Source organism: Pteronotus mesoamericanus, unplaced genomic scaffold (assembly GCF_021234165.1).
Source record: "Pteronotus mesoamericanus isolate MK-2021 breed Mesoamerican mustached bat unplaced genomic scaffold, CSHL_Meso_final contig_68, whole genome shotgun sequence".
NCBI classification, from domain to species: domain Eukaryota; kingdom Metazoa; phylum Chordata; class Mammalia; order Chiroptera; family Mormoopidae; genus Pteronotus; species Pteronotus mesoamericanus.
Genome location: NW_026555234.1, coordinates 14,863,902 through 14,884,313, shown reverse-complemented (window position 1 = coordinate 14,884,313; position 20,412 = coordinate 14,863,902). Strand labels below are relative to the sequence as shown.

The following is a 20,412-nucleotide window of genomic DNA, read 5'->3' as shown; positions in this document are numbered from 1 at the left end:
ATAAAAAGGACTACTTCTGATGATCAAAAGGGTGCTATTTCTAAATCTCCTGGGAATAAATGGGTTTTAATTTGAGAGGGGGAGAAGGGTTGGGAGAGAGGGAACTTCTGTTTTTATTTTATACAAATCTGCATTCTTTGATTTTTTTTCTTTCTTTACAAAAAGCTGCTATTTCTTTAGGGATTAAAAAAATACAGAAAGAGGAGTAAATTCCATTCGTTCAGGAGGGTGATTTTCTCTTCTCAGCGTCTACCACTTGGGATGGGGAGAGTGCGGGCAGACCAGCCTCTGTCTGGGGAACCCAAGAGGGTTGGGCGGGGCGATCCAGGAGCCTGGAGATTTACTTTTCAGCTCTGGGTGTAGGGGGTGGGTGGGCTGCCCCGAAGCTCAGCCCAAAATGGCACATGCCGCCTTTCAGGGACAGCCAGCCTGTGTGCCTGGCCCGGAGCGACTGGCACCTGCTCCTCGCAGTTTCATCCATGGGCCCACTGCCCTTAAAGAAATCCTGTCTTAGATCTTCCCATTCAAGTTTCCCCACATTGGAAACTCCCCTCTCTTCATCCTCTTACTGGGTGCTCATAGAATAAACCTCTTACTGCCTTCTGAAAGTTGTTAGTAATATTTTAATTTGGGACAGAATGAAGAACATTAAAGAAAAATGTTGTACATAATTTTTAGGCAGTTAAAGTTTTAGTCTGGAATAAATTAACCATATCTCTTTAAATGTAAATAGTGTCTGTGCGATCCTATGTGGTCTTTTGTAACAGAGCACAGACTGGAAAGTAAACATTCATTGTCAGAATTAATAAATAAGAGACAAGAATAATGTAGACAGACTTTAGAAGACTGTAATACTTACATGCTAGGGCCATATAACTTGCTATCTTGGGCTTAAAAGGTTTATCAGATTTAGAGAGGATTAGGTAAAAGGAAGTATCACATAGCTTAAAGCAGTTGTGTAAAGAGTTCTCTACCTTGGTGACCAGGTACTTATTGAGACATCTGGCTGCCTGTTAATCAGGAGGCAGGTGTAGCAGAGTGAGTAGGAACTCCAGCTTTTGTGACCAGCAAAGCTGGATTCAGAGCCAGGCTCAGCCACTGGCCAGCTTTTGTAACTTGAGAGGGTGAGTCGACCTCTCCAGGCTTCCGTCTGCTCTTCTGAAAAACGGAGGATGCCAGTCACAGCACCCCCCTCACAAAGTTGTTGGGATCACCTGGCAGAATTTGCGTAAGATACCTAACACAGTATTTGGCATTTGGTAAGCCTTCAGTAAAAGCTGATTCATTCTTGTTATTGTATTTAGACACTGAAGGCAAAAGAAAGAGAAGCATCTCAAAATAAGTTTCTTTTGCTCAACTTTTTAGAACAACACCTAGGAATGATTTCTGAAATAAAACACTTTCTTCTTCAGAGAGTCTTAGAGGGAAAAATGTCTCTGGAAGTTTAGGTAGTCCTGACTTGGTGCTGAGTTACACCGAGTGAATTACTCTCTTGAGGCGCTGTCTCAGCTAAATAAGGCACATCCTTTTACCCAGGATGCTAGGCTGTCATTTGGTGCCAAAGGAAAAAGCTATTTACAGAATGACAACGTGGCATCCCCAGAGGGTTTGATTTACCTTCACCTCCCCGGAAGGGGGTGTATTTCAAGGCACCGCAGAACCATCCGCATTAATAACTTAGGTGGTTTAATTGGCTTTTCCCTCTACTTTCTAAAGCCGCGTTGATCCCATGGTAATTAATTGTGTGGGCTGTGAATTGCGTTACTTACAGCGCCAAGGCACCAAAATGAATCTGTTTTGGAAATCGGCGGGATGATATTTGAAAAGGCTGTAAAGAGACTCTCCAGTGCGGATGGTCTTCACCAAATTAGTTCTGTCGTCCCCTTCCTGATGGATTCCAGCTGCTGTGGATATCATAAAGCATCCTACTACCTCGCAGTCTTTTATGAAACTGGATTGAATGTACCTCGGGATCAGCTGCAGGTAGAGTATTTCATGGGATCAAGGGATATCGGTTACCCATGTTCTATTTGCAGAGTAACGCTGTCATGGCCCAGATTGAACTGGATGAGTTCATGATCCCAGGAACTGAATGTCGACACGCAAGCACAGCATCCTAGGGCTGTGTTAAGTACAGGCTCCTGCTTTCAGTCTCCACTCCTAGGTTCGGGGACGTGATTGGCTTACGCTAAGGAACAGTTTGGGCAGGGCTCACCAGAATCCCAGCCCTTCGGGAACAGGTGCCTCTTGCCTAACTCTTGTAACGACCCTGGCTGTGAGACCATCGTTTCATGACTTGTTAGCTAAGTTATGTCATTTTGACTTCTAAGCCAAGTATTGCCATATCCAGCCTTCCAAATAAAAGCTATACCAGGCAGTTTCCTTTTTGGTTCTGGAACCAGATTTATTATGCAACTTGTGGAACATTTGGAATCCCATTTGTGTAAGTACTGCCAAATGGTCCCTGATCACCTTGTGTTGAGATTTGTTCATCCTGAGCTTGGAGAGTCATGCTGTTTAGACATGCCCTGGTGGCTCTGTGTTTCTCAGTGACTTCTTCGTGCGCATCTCTGGCTAAGAGAAGCCATGACTGATGGGATGCTTTCCCGAGTCCCCGAGGCAGTTCCCACAAAGGTGAAATAGTCTAGAAGATTCCAGCCCTGTCTCTGCCACAAAGTGGCTAGCTGGTCATAGAGCAATGACACTACTTCTCTGGGCCTCTATTTCCTCAACTGTGAAATGAGTTTGTTGGACTAGTTGATCTCAAAAGACCATTCCCAGCACTAACATTCAGTGAGCATGAAGTTGGGACATGGCCTGCTCTTCAGGCCATCTAGCCAGCGGTGATGTGGCTGGCACAGACCAGGAACCCTTAGAACAGTTGGCGGGCACACGTGATGCTGTGAGAGAAGTCAGGGGAAGGCCCCCCCCATCGACATTGAAGAACAGCAAAAGTCAAGGAATTTTAAGCTATCAGACATTTACAAGGGCACATAGTTGGGAATCTGTTAACCTTTAGAAAGCTGCAGTACGTTCTTTTCTAAAGATATTTTCAAGTCATGTTAATGTGTTTTGGAATGACCAGGATCATTGTTTGTAAGGACGGGGCCAGATGACCTTTCGGTGGTTGGGTTTTGGACCCTTCCCTCTAACCTTGTGAACCCTCTCCATTTCTTCCTAACAGGGCATGCTGTATAGTTTGGTTGGAGGCCAGGGCAGTGAGAGGCTGTCTTCAATGAACCTTGGCTACAAACACTTCCAGGGTATTGCTAACTACCCCCTGGACTGGGAGCTGTCCTATGCCTATTACAGCAACATTGCCACAAAGACACCACTCGACCAGCACACGCTGCAAGGAGATCAGGTACGAGAGATAGGCGGGAGGAAGTGCCTATGGCCCTGTTTACTAGGACTTCCTGAATTTTTTTTTAAAGTGTCTACACCTGTGGCTGTCTACATCCACTGGCCTCCAGAGGATGAGCATCACTGATTGGAGAGAAAAACTTTCTTTTCCTCTCCAGTTCGTATTTCCTGTCTGTGCTCTCAGGCCAAATGTAGGAACAGTCCTCCATCTGTGCACGTAAAAGTTTTCACGAATGGAAGGACTCATAGACAAAAGACAGGTTATGATTTTGCAAGAGACTGTGTGCCAGAAACATACGCATCTTGTCTTTGGTCCAGGACCTTGTCACGTGGTGGGTCTAGAGATGTTTGAGGGGATTGAGTCAAATGGAGGTGGGCATTAAACCAAGGGCTTCTATCAATATGTAACGAGCAAGCAGGGTCAATGATATGAGGAAGCAAACCCCGTCAGAGCTATGTTCCCACTGCTGGACGCCTTGAGAAGCACCTGTCCCCATCATGTGAGCCTTGCTAGCCCAGTGCTCCTGGGTGATTGACAGCATGTGATGTTTGCACTAACTCTAGCCCCTAACTTTGTAGGCTCCTAAATCTTTTTGACTCTTTGGGCAAAGGTATCAGTGGCTTACATCTACTCACAAAACATAATGTGTTACATTAGGCCAACCGATGGTTTGTTTCCAGACTTGTATGGATGGCTGTGAATGAAAGGGCACAAGTAAAGGAGACGGTATAAGACTAAAAGGGAAGCTGCCTGCAGATGCTGGAGATTTGGATCCGGGGAATAGACCATGACGTGGTTAGCCTCTTGGGATGTGTTTTATATATCCTCTTCCTCCAGACAGGATTTAAGATGTTTTGATGGTCTTAGCACTTGAGGTGTTTGAGTTGAGAGGAAGTGCAGGTGGTTTATACTAGGAGTCAGCAATTTTTTTTTTTTTTTCTGTAAAGGGCCAGAGAGTAAATACAGGCTTAGCCTGTACAGTCTTTGTTGCAATGACTCAACTCTGCCAGAGACAGAGTATAAATGAAATGCAAACTGCTTTGCTAGATTTGGCCTTGATCTAGGCCATAACCTCTTGTTTTTCCCTGCTTGTGCTCAGAGAGCCTAGGGGTAGGCCTGGCTGGGTCAGGACTATGGAATCTTAGGCCAAGCAGCTAATGGGGGCCAGGCCTCTCACTGTTCCCTCGCGTGGCTCCCGGATTGCCCACAGGACAGAAGCCACGTGCTTTGATGAGTGGGAATGAGTGGTTTCTGGAAGAGAGATCTACAGTGACCGCTATACATTATGAAGTGACTCAAAGGCACATGCTGCCAGTGAACATTAAACATGGGTCAAGCTATAAAACATCAAAAGGCTGTTGGTAAAGACATCCTAATTCCTTTAGAAAGTGATTTCTTTTGAACAAACATACACATTTTTCTCATCATTGTGTATAACCCCTCAGTGTATATAAGCTATGCATAAAATTTGACCGTTCGACAGGCATTAATTTAATTCATAAAGTTTTTTTTTAATTATTCTGAAAAACATTCATACAAAATCAAGCCACCAAATAATATTGCCACTGCTCTACTAAGCCTGGATGTGTTAATGATGTCCTATATGTATATATTATACTTTTAAGAATTCTAATTTAGCATAAATTAGCAACAGGAAATGGTATATTGCTAACAAGCTCCTTTTCTTTTGAAGATTTGACACATGAAACGTTATGATTATGAAAGAAAATGTTTAATTGGTCAGAACCAGAGAAGTTGAATAGCAAAGATCCATCTTGCAGCTGAAAAATCGTATGATTAAGAATGCCAGATACAAATTACACAGTTAGAAGAGTTGTATCATAGCTCATTTTCTTAAGAATGTGTAATTAATGGCTTCTTGAGAATCCAAGCAGGTGTCATATGTTGACGTAAATGTCCTTTTGCTGAGAAATCTATTAATTCAGCAGCAGCACGTAACAGATGAGGAGATACGGAAGGCCAGACCTCTAATTAACAAACTGAGGATCTGTCAGAAGTTCTTTGCTTGATTCTTGTTTCATTTTCTCTTTTATGTAATGCATAGTTGGCACCACTTCATCTTCTTTTTTAGTAATCTCACTTCACGTCACTTCTTTATGATTTTGTGGGGATTTGCTTCAGGTTAAAGAGAGGGAAGGTGCTCTCGGGTTTTGTATGTTTTTGTGGCTTAATCACAAACAAGTTCCTCTCATTCCCTCCACCTTTGAACTTGCTTTTTCCATGGGATTTGGCCCGCAGCCTCCTCTCTACACCTGCTGGAGGGCTGGGGTCTCGTCTCATCCACACCCCTGGTTTCAGCTGTCCCCCGCATCCGATGGCACTCAGCCCTTCTTTTCCCGCTGGGCTATTGCTCATAACCCACATCTGCTCTCCGGACATACTGCAAAGGACACCCAGCCTTTCCTCCCCCCACTCCCCTCAAACACCTAAACTGATGGCACCGTTTTCCATGCTGGTGACCGGGCTGTCATCTTGGATGCCCCCCATCATCCTATCAGTGACCGCCCCCAACAGCTTTCCACGCCACTCGGCCTCTGCCCATTTCCATCCCAGCATCCGTCCTTCATCGTCTCTCCCTGAGCCGCTGTGACAGCCTCCGACTGGGGGCTGAATTACATGCACCTCCCCCTACCCCTCAATTTATATGTTGCAGCCCTTACCCCTAGTACTTCAGAATGTGACTGTATTTGGAAATAAGGCCTTTAAAAAGGTAATCAAGTTAAAAATGGAGTCAGTAGGACTGTTGTCCTTACATGAAGAGGAGATTAGGACGCAGACAAAACAGACCGAAGGGTGTCCGCGTGAGGACACAGCAAGAAGGTGACCATCTGCATGCGACAGACAGAGGCCTCAGAAGAAACTAAACCTGCCAACACCTTGATCTTGGACTTACGCCTCCAGAGCTGTGAGAAAATAAATATCCGTGGTTTAAATCACCCAGCCTGGGGTATTTCGTCATGGCAGCCCGAGCAAACACATATACCTCCTAACTGGTCTTTCTGTCACCGGTCTTGTCCCTTCCCATTCTCTTCTCATGGAGGCCACAGGGGGCTGTCGACTGGGGAGGTTCTCAACCTGACTATGTGTCTGAATTGCCTGGTGGCTTAGAGAACACATCTGCACGGGCCCCACCCCACAGCCTTACAGAAGTGAGGATGTGGCCCAGGCATAGAATATGCACGTGTGTGTGTATGTGGATGTGTCTGTTTTAAAACCCCTCAGACGATCATAATGTGCAGCCAGGGCTGAGAAGGGCTGACCCAGAAGCACTAAGTCCAGTGCATCACTGGGCAGAGGAGATGCTCCTTGACCCGGTTTCTCTCTGCGTCCCCCACCTCCGCTCTCGGCCATCGCTGCCTGGCATGCCCACCCTGGAAACAGTAAGCCTCTAGCCACACCTCCCAGCCCTGCTGGCTCTCCTCTGCCTGGTGTTCCTTCTCCCCACCTACCAGCCTTTTCCTGCCTGCTGGCCCCTCCTCCTACTTGTACACAAGGCTCACACTTCACCTCCTCCTGATCTCCCCTTTGCTAGGAGGTCTCGGCACTGGGCACTCTGCCATTGCTCTCATGATGGGTGTTGGGTACAGGGTCAAAGACCCGGCTCCCCCAGTAGGCTGTGAGCTCTGAGATAAGCATCTCGTCTTTTCACATCAGTGAGCCCAGTGCCCAGCACTGGCTTGACATAGAGTTGGCGCTCAGTGTTTACCAATGGGGTGATGGGCAGGCTGGGAGTGCAGAGCATGCAGTCCAGGGATAAACACAAAGGGATTGCAATTTCTTGTTGACTCTGATGCTTTGTGATGCAACCAGTGTCCATTGTTGATGGCTAGGACCCAGAGCATTGGTTGAAACTCTACCAGTGTTGCATTCAACACCTCCTTAGTATGCCACACACCCCTACCTTGGGGAATCTTGGGTACTTACTTTCCTGTCTGTCTATGTTACTGCTGATATTCCCCCATTCTTACTTTAAAATCCCTAGTTAAACTTCAACAAAGAACACACACCCTCCCCCGCTCCCCTAGGCAGGTTCCTAATGGCAGTTTCCACAGGCCCCGGGGGGAGTTAGTGGAGGTAGGTAGGTGGTTTCAGTGTAAGCTCTGAACCGGTCCTGCTCCTCAGTTCCCAGGCTGGCTGCTCCATCTGTCTCATAGCTCCAGCGACCACAGAGGCGCTGGAAGAGGGAAGGGGGCGCTGTTGGGGCCCGTGCTCCCCAGCTGCAAAGTTGGAGGGTTTTTTCCTTCCTGCCCTGTCTTCTGTCCTCTTTCTCTGTTCCTGTCTCTCTTTCTCCCTCCCTTTCCTCTCTCCTCTCCACCACTCTATTTCCATCCCTCTCTCTTTTCCTCCCTTCGTTTTTCCTTCTCTTCCTCTCTCCCTTCTTTACAGCCCTGCCTTGCATTCTCTTTCTCTTTGCTTTCTCTGTCTGTCTCCCTTTGAAAAAATTAAGGAGAAGAAGAAAAACAGCTCAAAATCCAAACTCTCCAGGCAAACAAAAAACTTCTAGCTGAGAATTCCATCCTGGGAGCAGGTGAAGCCCGTTTCAGGCTCACCACTGGCAATTGCGCCCCCTGCAGGTTGAGCTGAAGCACCACTCGTTGGTCATGCACTTGGCAAAGAGTTAACAAGTGACATGTGCCCAGGCAGGATTCCAGGACCTTCTCACTAGAGGACACCGTTGGCGGAGCTGGTCAGAGCCCTGTCTTTGGACTCAAGCCAACCTAGCTTCCAGGGCCAGCTCTGCAACGTGACCTTGACTGAGTTCATGGTTTCACCTCTGCACCTCAGTTTTTTTTCTGGGCGTCTAAATTGAGGACAGTGATGTTTGGATCACAGCCCTGTTGTGAGGACTAAATGGGGGGAAAGAAACAGTTGTTAAACACCCAGTACATAGTTGGTTTGAATAAAAAGGTCATGGGCATCATTATTCTCATTGTTGCTCTTGGCTCAGTGGTCTCCCGAGGTTAGACATCCAGCAGGAATTAATACCCACTGGGTCCTAAGTCCTCACACTGTCCCCAAGCCTCAGTGCCCTAGTGGCCCTGAAAGGGACCTCTGACTCCACACAACCACAGTGGAGAAGGCAACTGAAAGACCTTCTCAGGAATGGGGTTGTGGGCTAGAGTTTGTGACTCTAAGTACTTTTCTTATCTAACAACAGAGAGGTCTGAAGGGAAATCAGCTCCTTGTTCTCTGAGGCTTTTTTCCCAAACTCGCTCAGATCCAATTTTTTCACCATCTGCTTGCAGCTGCGCTGGCATGCGAAGCCCTTTTTGGGACCCCTCGCGGCACTCTTGGGCAGAATTCATTGTGCGTAAGGGGAGACCATGAGACAATAGGACTGGTTTTTTGATAAACAGCCAAAATATATACTTCAAAATGAGGCTTATTTTCTTCAGAGGAGTCCGAGACCTGGGAGGCTGTTCACAAATTCAAACACTTTGTGACTTTCCCTTCAGGTTCATCTGCAGTGCTGCTGAGCACACGCTCCCTCGCACCCTCAGAGTTAACATGCCCTCTTCTTTGCAAGGTGGATTTAATTTTTGGAAATAGCCAGAAGATATTTGAAGCAGAGCCTGCTAAATAGAAAGGGTTAGTCATGCAGGATAATAACACTTTGGGATAAAAAAATAAGGTTATACTTAGGAAATATTGATTTACCTTTTTCGATGCTATGTGTAATCTGGCTCTGAAATCAGAGGCACAGAAGTTGACTTCTGAACAAGCTTAAGTGATAGAAGTGGAAGTGGAATACATTTTGCCCTCCCAAGATATATGCTTTTATAGGAACAGAAATGCTCATTTAGATACATTGGATGTGATGCATTTGTTTAAAAATTTTTTTGATCTGATGATACGGTGGATACCCCTCATATTTCAATTATTCATATAGTTTTCCCCTGAGCAACTTATGGTTTAAGAACAATGTTTTGTCTTTTGCATGCCTAAATCATTTAGATGTTTTCCATCTCCTTTCTTCCTTCCCTTCTTCTCTCTCTCCCTCACTCCCTCCCTTCTTTCCTTGCTTCCTTTTTAGGCATATGTTGAAACAATTAGACTAAAAGATGATGAAGTACTCAAGGTACAAACCAAAGAAGATGGAGATGTCTTTATGTGGTTGAAGCATGAAGCCACCCGAGGCAATGCAGCAGCTCAGGTAAAAACGTGGTCCGCTGTCTTAGAATTTCTATCATGATAGGCCAGGTTATGCTGTGGTAGCGAACTCCCCGAAACCTCAGTGGCTTAAAGTGATGCTGGTTTATTTCCCACTCCCACGACCTGTCCAATGGGAGTTGGCATGGACTGTGCTGTCATAGTCCGCTAGGAACGCAAGCTAACGGAGTCTTCATCAAAATGCATGTTTCTAAAGCCACTACAGCAGGATGATGGCCACAGGACACCCCCGCTGGCTCTTAACACTTCTGCTCAGAAATGGCACAAGTCACTCCTCACTTCTCATTGGCCAGAACATCACTTGGCCACCCTTGACTTCAGGTGGCCTGCCGTGTAGTCCTACCCCGAACCCAGAAAAGACAAAGAGCCACAATATTTCTGACCAATCTGATAGGCTACCAGTGGACATTAGTGCATGAGATAGAAACAAAGAGAAGTATCTTGGGGTGTGGGAGAGATTGGATGGGCATTGAGAAGGCCATGAATTTGGCCGGAATAACAGAAAACCATCTGCCAAAAAGATCGACCCTATCTCTTGAACATGTCTTTTGGGTGGACTTTGAAAGGGTACTAGAAAGGCCAGAAGGCTGGAGAACATGCCCTGTCTGCCCTTTTGCCTTGATTCGCTGTGAAGAAGGTCCCCTGGTGGGAACCGGCTAAGGCTGATTGCACCAGGGCAGGGCGGGGGGGGGGGGGGGGGGTGGAGGCCTCCTTCCCAAAGGATTTAACTTTGTCTTCACGCTCCTGGTGAGCACACAGTGTTGGGAAGGGCCCCTGGGGCCGCTAGGCAGGCCGGAGAACCAGAAACGGAAAGTGAAGACAACAGAAGAATAAACGCATCGACAAGCACCCATTTCAGGGACTCTAGTAACAGGCCTCCTACCCTCTGTAGACATCTTCCTAGCAATTCAGGGGATACTTTGCTGGAAGGTGAAAGTATTTGGTAGAGTTGGAGGGGGGTAGAGAGGGAAAAGAAGGAGATGAGAGAAGCAGCAGAAAGAAGACAATCAGGAACCCACATGGGACCAGAATGTTAACAGATGTTGCCTCTGTCGTTAGCCTGCACACTTTCTAGAGCGGGAAGGACTTCCAAGGAATAGTTCTGGAAAGGCCACTGCCAGAGCCCCATTCTGGGTGCTCCAGAGCCTGCTTGCACTTTCCTAGCCATGGATACTCCTTCCTTCCTTCATTCAACAATTCTTTGTTGAGGGGCTTCTATGAACTCTGCTGGGTGGAGGCCGAGGGGATGAAGGCAAACCAATCACATCTTGCAGTTTCTACCCCCAGGAGTTTCCCTGCCTCAAGTGTAACTGTGGAGCCAGCCATGTGGACAAATGTTGGGCTAAGAGGAGATAAATGCCGTAGAAAGACGCCCTAACAGATGTGGATGTGCACAGACCTCTACACGGCTCACTGGGCCAAGGGTACTGGGAGGCAGTACCTCCCAAAGGAGGGGACTTAGGAGGGGAAGGGACAGTTGTGATTGCCTTCAGCCAGCTCTGGCCCTGTGTGCAGTTCATTCATTTGCATGCGTGGACATACGCCAACAAGCACGCACACATGCACAGGCGCTCCATTTCCAAGTTGCGTTAAGGACTAATACTTACACAAGACCACCTTCAGAGCTCTGGCTCAAGTTGGAAGATAACATGGGTCTACCCCATTCTCGGTTCTCACTATGTAGACATTGCAAGCCAGGTTTGCCCTCTCACCTTTTAAAACCTTCTGTTAAGCCTTACACAGGAAAGTCATTATTCTAAACTGCTCTTGTCTTGAAGCAACGATTGGCCCAGATGTTGTTCTGGGGGCAGCAAGGTGTGGCCAAGAACCCCGAAGCTGCAATCGAGTGGTACGCCAAGGGCGCCCTGGAGACCGAGGACCCCGCACTGATATACGACTATGCCATTGTGTTATTCAAGGTAAGAATTTCTCTCTTCGTGCTGAAGCTGTGCATTTCTCATCAGACTTCCTGGGCAGTCTCCAGGAGGCATGCAGTCAAACAGGGAGTCCGGAACCGAAGAAACTCAGTATACCCTTCTGTCGCTCTTAACGAGAAGGGATATTTGCTGAAAAGGCAGAGTCAGAGGTGGGCCCCTGGTCTCGTTTTTAATCCCTAGTCTTATGTTTGGCACCTGGAGTCTCTTTGCTTTTGCCAGAGCTGTGGCTGTCTGCAGGAGACACCCATAGTCTATGGATTGATAGGTGACTGCCAGCCCCCAAAGGTGCTACTACAATATTGCCACCAAGCAATGCTGTCATTAAATTACAGCTTAAAGTGTGTGTTTAGGCTGGATCCCAACAGTCTCTGTTGATCAAACAAAGATCTTGGTTTTAAGCCAATGGAAGAATCGGGGACAGGTGGGAAGAGCATTAGCAGAATGGAGTTCGAGCCCTGCCTCTGCTGTGTCCTTGGAGTTATCTGATCCCATGGGACAACAGTGATGGCCACACAGTGAATGAAATAACATGATGAATGGGCTTTGAGACCTATAAAACAGTGTTTTACACAAAATAATGATAGTTCACAGTGATTAACTGAGCATTTATGATCTGATTTACATGTAGGAACCATTTAATCCTCCCAACAACCTTGCGAGGTAGGCACTGTGTGTAGTATTATTGTGGTTTATGTACATGGCAGCAGGGCCCAGAGAGGTTTTGTAACTTGCCCAAGGTCACACAGCTAGTACATTGCAAACCTGAAACTGAGAGCCAGGCAGTCCGGCTTCAGAGTCTGTGCTTTCCACTCCCCAACACAGAGACATCAGTTCACCAGCCTTGGAAAAGTAGAACACCGTTGGCTCTGGTAAGGGAACCCTGAAACCTGTGTCCGTGCCCAGAGAAAGCAGCTGCCCCCACATAGCAAGTGTCTTCCAACAAAAGCATGGATTCGTGTGGCCAGACCCAGCTCCAGAACCACAGCTGCAGCCACTCGCTGATTAACAACCATGACTTCTGCTGCATTTCTCACCTCCCAAAGCCTTAGAACCTATTGGTTGTTATGGTTTCCAAATTTATAGCCTGGGCTTTCTCTTTCCAGTTGTCAAATCAACATAGAAATGGTTTGACTCTTAGCCATATGCCAATGCATTCATGTATTTGTTCAATAAACAGCCATTGAGAGCTGCCACAGTGCCAGACTTAGTGCTAGATGGAGGGACATATGGATGCTTGGGCCGTGTTCCTGACCTCGGGGGGCTCGTGCATGGATGGGGAAGACAGGACAGAGACCGGCACAGAGGAGAGGTACCTGTCCACCGGAGTTGGGTCTGGCCACTGCCCGAAGTGCACGATTCAGACATTACTTCTGCCCGCCAGGAACTCGCAATCTAGAGGGAGAAGTAAATCCATAAATCAACTGCTCTGCAGGTGACATACTGTTTCCTTGGGCCTGATTTCCCCAACCCTAAAGCGTCTTCGATTTTCCAGCATTTTAACCAAGTTATTCTTAAGTGGGATGAGAAAAACCCTTTATCGGCATTTAAAGGAAGATTTTTACACCTCTGTCCAGAAGGTCTCTGAGTGTATTCCACGTGGCAGAACCCTGTGCAGAGAATGGGCTTTCCAGATGTGAAGAACAGTAACGTGCACGTGGCTTATTGTACTATGTGGGCATCCAGCTTATTGTACTCAACAGTGGCACCATGATGGTGGCAGTGGCTTGTCCAGGACAGTCAAGTCCATCCCATTTTGCAGCCACTTGAGGATGGAGCTTTGACTTTCACTGCTTGGCTGTCCTCAATGAACACATGCAGTGGACATTTCTGAGAACTTATTATGTTGTACCAGCACCTCACATCCCTTAAAGGCTTCCAGTGCTACTTAGATATGAGTATAATGTGTAGTCTTTGTGCAAGACCTTCTCCCTCTTCTGGTTAAATAACAAATACTTTGACCAATCCCTGCCTAGAAATCAGTCTCTGAGTTCTAGTTGCAGCTCTAACTGTGAGGTTTTGGATAAGTCAGGCTCTCTGAACCTCAGTTGTATTTCTTCAAAATAAAGAAGTTGGAAAAAGATAAACACTGGGTTCAACATTCTGTGGCCCTGGTGCATTTCCAGAAATCAAAAAAGGTGTCCCATTGACTCCAGTTATTCCAATAGCCTCATGTCCTCTCCTCTCTCCTCTCCCCCTCTAATTAAATGAAGTAATGATGCACTTCTGAGAAATATTTTCATCTCCTACTTTGCTTTGGCTCATCGGTTTTATTAAGTAGGTAAGTTAAAGTCTAATAGAAACTTGGTGTATGCAATTTAACCTTTAGCTGGCTTCACAGTTTTATTTTCTGTCCTGCAAAATATAGAGACAAACATATTGTGCATGTTTTCTGTATCCGGCAAGGAGGTTTGTTTTTTTGTTTTTTGTTTTGTTTTTTTTTTGAATTGTTACACTATTTCAGTGCAGAACTGAAATGTGCAGGGGAAAATATAGCGTGGGGGTTGTAAGCATGGACTGTGGAGCCCATCAGCCTGGGTTCAGATCCTGCCTCCACTTCTCACTGTGTGACTCTGGGCAAATTTCCCAGATGGGAATGATAGTGGCACCTTGTTGGGGCTGTTGTGAGGATTAAAAGTGGCAGGATAGTGCTTGACCCACATTAATTAACACAGGAATGTCTGCTAGTGCTGTCTCATTTACTATAGAGTTACATATTTACATAATTAGAGTTAAAAGCTGGATTCACTGCAAAGTCCACTCACCTTAGAGAACATGTGACCCTGTCAACCACTGAGTCTGAGACCAGGACTTCAAAAGGCACGTGGTGGAGGGGGTGCTCGTAGCGGATTCTGAGGGAGTTTGGAGGAAGCAGCGATTTTCACTCGGCTTCCCCCGCCTGCCATCCTCATTGTCAGACCCATGTCATGAGAGACCCAAAGGTCCCCTCCCGCTCCCCCGCCCCCTGAAACTCACCGTTTCCCCACATGGTCCTGCAGACACCTCGGCGTGGTCCCACGGAGTTCCTCTCGTAACAAGAACCCCAAAGCTTGTTCTTCCTGTGGCGTACAAAACACCTCCGCCGAGAAAACTTGATTTTGCCGGAGGAACCTTGTCTGTTTCTGCCTGACACGACCCATTCCAAAGGGTTGTAACTCCTTCAGAGATGGTTCTGAAGCTGGCTCTGAAGCCACAGCGGGGAGCACCCAGGGAGGCCGCAGACAGCAGCCTGATAACTCTTGCCTGTGGACACAGATAAAGTGCTTTATCTGGCCGCAAATTAGATAATCCCCAGAGAAGCACTTCCGGGATGGCCAAACTCATTTAACCTTTTTCACCGCTTCTCCCAGCAGCACCTGTGGGTTGACAGGCATGCGAGCCACTCGATGACAAATGGGGACTTGTGTGTGGATGCTAAGCTGGGAGCCTGAGGTTGGTTGCCTCGGCTCCACAGATAGAAGCAAAACAATGATGATGATGATGATGATGATGATGATGATGATGATGATGTAAGAGCTCTGCTTGTAGAAATTTTTAAGATTCAGTTTACAATTAAGAAGGCTTGGGTTTGATTTCTAAGTTATTTTGTAGAAAACGTGGACCTATCCGTATGATATTTTTGAATGCACGCTGGGTTCATGTTGTTTGTAATCCTTGCTGTTTATCATTGTTTAGGGTCAAGGAGTAAAAAAGAACAGACGGCTTGCCTTGGAGCTGATGAAGAAAGCAGCTTCCAAGGTAACACTTTCGCATATTGTCAGAGGAAAACATTTGCACTACATACACCCACTCCAGAGAGAACAGGCCAGCCAAAGCCCCAAGGTAGAAGCGGAGTGGGGAGGGAGGGGTCGCCAGAATGGCAACAGTAGTCTTTTTTAGAGCTACACACACACAGAAACCTGCTTCAATGGGAACAGCAAAATTCAAAAGCCGTATTCACCTTCAGTCAATAGAACTCGGGCCAATTTTGTTTGAAGGCTAAAATTATAATCAAGGCTGCTCTGATAACAGGCAGCGGGGGCTCCTTGAAAGTAAATGGATATAAATGCCATTGAATTAGGAAAACCAAAAGCCTAATTCCGATGAAGGTTAACCCTGCCGTGCCCGTGCCTACTGGCTTCTCCGCACTTGAATAATGGGGCTGTTTATCAGGTTTATTACTGGGTTTAAAAATTGTTTTGCTTCTGTCACCATTTACTCTTCAGCATTGTCATCAAGAGCTATTTTCAACATAGCACTACAGAATAGAGGTTATAATGTCGCTTATGAGGGGGCACACATGCACACATACATCCATATACATATTCGTCTGTGCAGGCACATGCCCAATGCATGCGTATGCACACATGCACACTCCCGTGCATGCACACAGGCTTGCAAATAAATACATTTGTAGGAACCATTATAATGTTACAACCTGAACAGGCCCTTTAGAGCCCTTCTGCCTCTCAAATGTTGCTCCACCCCAAGGACACCCTGTCACAGACTTCGGACGTAACCAGGTGGGTCTTCCTCATTCGCTTTCTTCAGGGAACTCAGGACATTTCTGTGTTGTAGTTGGAGCTGGAGCGTGGAGGCAGAGAGCCACGAGGCTTTCCTCCGCCTGCGCTGTGTCAGGAGGGCGTATGTCCCAGGAGAAGGGGACCCACGGAAGTGCACCCTGGCGCCCGGCCCCGACACAAATTCCAGGGCAGATCTAGAACAGCAGCTGAATTTTGGTTGCGGAAGGCATTGCTTTCAGAGCACCCTGAAAACGGGACAGTGGCGGGGTTTCCTGGCAGGTGTGAAATTTGCATCTCTTTAGCCATTCTGGTGGTGAATTGGTGTCTGATGTGCTGTATTTTTGCATGTATTTTTAGCAGGGCTTAGATGAAGATTGAGGCAAATGCAGTTTTATGGCCTGGAGTAGTCACATCCTTGAAAGTGTTAAATGGTTCTCAGTCATCCACTGAGTGGGGAGTTACAAAGTGCCTGCTCTTTGTCAGGCACTGTGGTGAAGTTTACACGTAGTCTCATTTCTGGAATTAGCCAAAAATCACTTGGAGGCTAATCTGTCGACTGAGCAGTAAAGTCCAGAACAACAGAGGAGTACTTAAGAGATAAAACAAGATTTCCTGCAGGGCTCCTGAGCTAGGTCCAAATGCAGTTCCTGAAGGAGGTCTTTAGACGTTTTGAGTGATGACAGGTCCATTCGAATGAGCCGGTGGTCCCTGGAGGTAAGCACTGTGAAACCATTTGGATGTGTCCACTCTATGAGTTTGTTCCAGAGCCAGCTCTGGTCTCCTTGTAGGATGGCCTGGTCTGTTACGCCATTGAAACCTACTCATTCTGCAAGACCGATCGAGAGCCGGCCTTGCACCCGCTACGGCGCAGGGCTCAAGGAGAACGCTTCTGTGACTGGATCCATGGTGCTGCCCGTTCCCAGGTGTCAGCTCTTGGAAGCCTGCACATCCAAACCCTCCCGTCGATCCTTAGGGTGTTCGATTTGGGTTCCATTTTGTTGAGCATCGGCATTCAAAGGATAGCTTTCATTCATTCATCAAATACTTACTGAGCACTTACTCCATGCCAAGCACTAATGTTGGTGCTCAGGATACCAAACAAAGGTCCCTGCCCTCATGGAGCTTCTATTTGAATGGCCTTTGCTAGTTTTGTTCCCGGCGAGATGAAGAGACCTTGGTTTCAGTCAAGAGAGAAAGTGCAGCAAAGCACGCAGGAATTTGGCTGCAGCAAAAGCACACTCAGGACAGTGAAGCAAGGAAGGGCTTAGCGGAGAAGAAGCAACAGGAGGGCCCAGGCAGGGCAGCTGTCAGCTCACTGGAAAGTCAGAGAAATGGGGGCCTTGGAGTTCAGGGGATCCACCTGGGAGGAGCTGCCTAATGCTGCCCAGCGCTCCCTGGTTGCAAGTCTCCTGGGGACCCTTAGGGTTTAGCAGACACGTGCCTGTGGGAGAAGAGGAGGAGGAAGGGAATGGTGTGGGCATGCCCCCAGAGGGAGGGCGCGCACTGGGTCCTTTGTCTTGAGGGTTTTTATCTCTCCCTTGCATGTGGGAATCCTAGCGGGGGGGTTCCAGGGGAGGCCTCAGTAGACTATTCATCAACTTTCTAGGTGTTGTGGTCTCCACTGATTGGTCGGTGCCAGAGCAGGGGGTTATTAGTCACCACAGCTGGTCCTGAGGCAGCTGTGGCGTCACTTGTCTGGTTTTGCTACTTTTCTGGGCCTGGAGCTGAAATGCAATTGAGGCCTAGGTGTCATCTTTAGGAAGGAAAGGTCAGGGTTCTAAACCGCATGACAAGCAATATGCTAAGGAGGGGGATGGCTATCCTGCGGGCAAGATCCTTATTTGCCCAGTTTTGCCCATTAGGCACCCGGGGCTTTCCTGCACCTGACCCATGATCCTTGCTCTGCTCACACCTGCCTAACTGCCTACTACAGTCTCTTCCTCCTGGACTTCCCAGCACTTGGGTTCTAACACAAAGGCTAGGAGGTGTAGCCTTTAGGAGCTGCGAAGCCTGTAAAGGCTGCAGGCTGGGATCTTGGCATCTGTTGTTAAGGGACATGTGGTCTTCTCCTGTGAAAAGAGAGGTGAAGAGATTTGGTCCCACACCTAGGCGCTAACTCAACAGACCTCACAGATGCGAGGGCACTGTTTGCCCCTCGAGTCCTTCGCCCTGCTGGCTCTTGTGGGTCTGGCCAGAAGCGAGGAGTGAGCGCCAAATGCCCAGGTCGGCACACGCACGCCGGCAGGGCACCTGAGTCCTCAAGAGCAGACTGGAGGCGGTCAGTGGGAGCAGGTAGGGGCACCTGGGGAGAGCAGAGGAGGCCACCTTAGAGTGTGTATCAGCGAGGACAAGGAGGCGTGAGGCTGGACTCACATAAACCAGCGCTGCCCTGGTGCCAGCCCCAGGCTCAGACTCAGTCCTGCCACCCTCCTCCCTTCTCTCCCCTCCTCCCCTTCTGCCTCAGCTCCAACCTGGGATGCTAAGCAGTCACAGATCACCTGTACTTTGCAAGAAGGATGTCGCAGCTGCTTCCTTTGGAAGATTTGTTGGTGTTCAGGACAGAGTCGTCAACAGATGGTCAGACAGGTCACCTAGAAACCGTCCCCGCCAGGGCAGGTTTCAGGTCCCCGTTGCACCCGAGCGCTCATGGATGTCAGGGCGCTGTTGATACTGCAGGGCAATGAAAGGCTTTTGTAGACAAGGGCATCATGTCAGAGCCCAGAGGAGCTGAGCGGTGATTCGGGGGCCAGCATCACTGCCGCGCTGGAGGGCAGGCATCCCAGCAGCCACCACGGGAAATCCACCTGGGAGCGCTCCCAGGCGGTCTCCTGTGTTCCAGCTCTTAGCTTCTCTTTCATGCCACCTGCCCCCAAAAAAGGGACAGGAAAGGTTTCGTTCACACTCATGTAAATGCCTTCACAATAATTGATTCTCATTAGGTTTTGTGTTTTTTAAAAAAATTTCTTTCTTCTCGTTCTAAAATCCAGGGATTGCATCAGGCAGTCAATGGTCTGGGATGGTATTACCACAAATTCAAAAAAAATTATGCCAAAGCAGCAAAGTACTGGTTAAAAGCAGAAGAAATGGGGAACCCAGATGCTTCCTATAATCTCGGAGTCCTGTATTTGGATGGTGTTTTCCCAGGAGTTCCTGGAAGGAATCAAGTGAGTACAACTTGAAACACAATGGACAGCCAGTCGGTCACTTGTCCATGAAGTCCTTGTGAAGGTGTGCTGCGTGCCCTGCCCGGACAAAGCCTCGGGCCGGCACAGGCACCACCCGAAGACACGGACCATGTTCTCAAAAACCTGAGGGGTCCAGTCAGGAAGATAAGATAGTGAATGTAGCCAAGTGCCACGGGTATGCCAACTGATATGACCCAAACAGTTCTGGAAAGGGGAAAGGTTGAAGGCCAAAGCAGTCGGGAAGGCTTTTTGGAGGAGGGAGGCTTGCGCTAAGGAGGAGGGGGAGCTGATACAAGGTGAGAATAAGCAAGACACCAAGAGGAGGTGTAGAGATCAATCTTACTGGAAGAGAGCTGGGTTCAGATAGGATGGCCTGACATGAGAACAGATTTAAAAACAATGAAAACAACAGTGATCATCTTTAGTGCTTGTTGAGCACTTCCTCTGTGCCAGACACTCACAAAGGGTTTATATGCGCAGTCCCCTACCTCTGGATTTTTATTCTAAGCGGACTGTATTTTGGATTAAGAGCGGGAGCCTAGCCCAACACAGACAACTGGGAGACACTGGAATGCAGACCGGAACCTTCCTGGCTGAGCTGCGGGCCTCTGTTTTCAAAGAGACGCTGCCCCTGGCTGGTATCCTCTGTGACGGACCGGATTTGGCAAAGGGAGGCAGGACTGTATGATTATAGGCGCTTTTTTCGCTTGTTTGTTTCTAAAGGGAATGGGATTTAATGGCAGAAATCCACCATTGTTTTAAATCTGTCTGACTTCTAAATAAATAGTTCCTTTCCTTTTCACATACATACATACATACATACATATATACATCAATGGACTGTTACTAAGTCCATTTTGCAGAATAAGCAACCGGGGCTCTGAAAGGTATGAAACTTAGCATCATACACTTATTGGAGTCAGGATCTGGATCCCAATGTAACATGGAAGCTCCTCATTATTAATAATATTGATGATGATGATAATAATCTGAGCACGATTACTTTAACAAAATTCATTGAATGCCCACCCTATGCCAGGCCTTCTTCCAGGCCCTGGGATACAGCAGCAGACAAAATAGTCTCTGTTCTTAGGAAGCGTATATTCTTATGGGGAAGAAAGACAGTAAATTGTTAAATACATAATATGAGGATGTCATGGGGAAATGGAGGACAGGAAAGGTCGATATTGGGGGGTGCTGTTTTATAAGAGAGATCAGAGAAGGTCTCTGTAACA

At 47.5% G+C, this 20,412-nt stretch overlaps 1 protein-coding gene across 1 annotated transcript in view; it reads left to right on the top strand.

Annotated features, from left to right (window-relative positions):
* The window catches only part of SEL1L3 (SEL1L family member 3), a 93,232-nt gene that overhangs the window by 48,063 nt on the left and 24,757 nt on the right, over positions 1-20,412 (top strand). The window contains exons 10-15 of the mRNA XM_054582011.1: positions 1,772-1,983; positions 3,185-3,364; positions 9,420-9,539; positions 11,335-11,475; positions 15,166-15,228; positions 18,980-19,156. Coding sequence (XP_054437986.1) covers positions 1,772-1,983; positions 3,185-3,364; positions 9,420-9,539; positions 11,335-11,475; positions 15,166-15,228; positions 18,980-19,156 — 893 coding nt within the window. The remainder of the gene's footprint in view (positions 1-1,771; positions 1,984-3,184; positions 3,365-9,419; positions 9,540-11,334; positions 11,476-15,165; positions 15,229-18,979; positions 19,157-20,412) is intronic.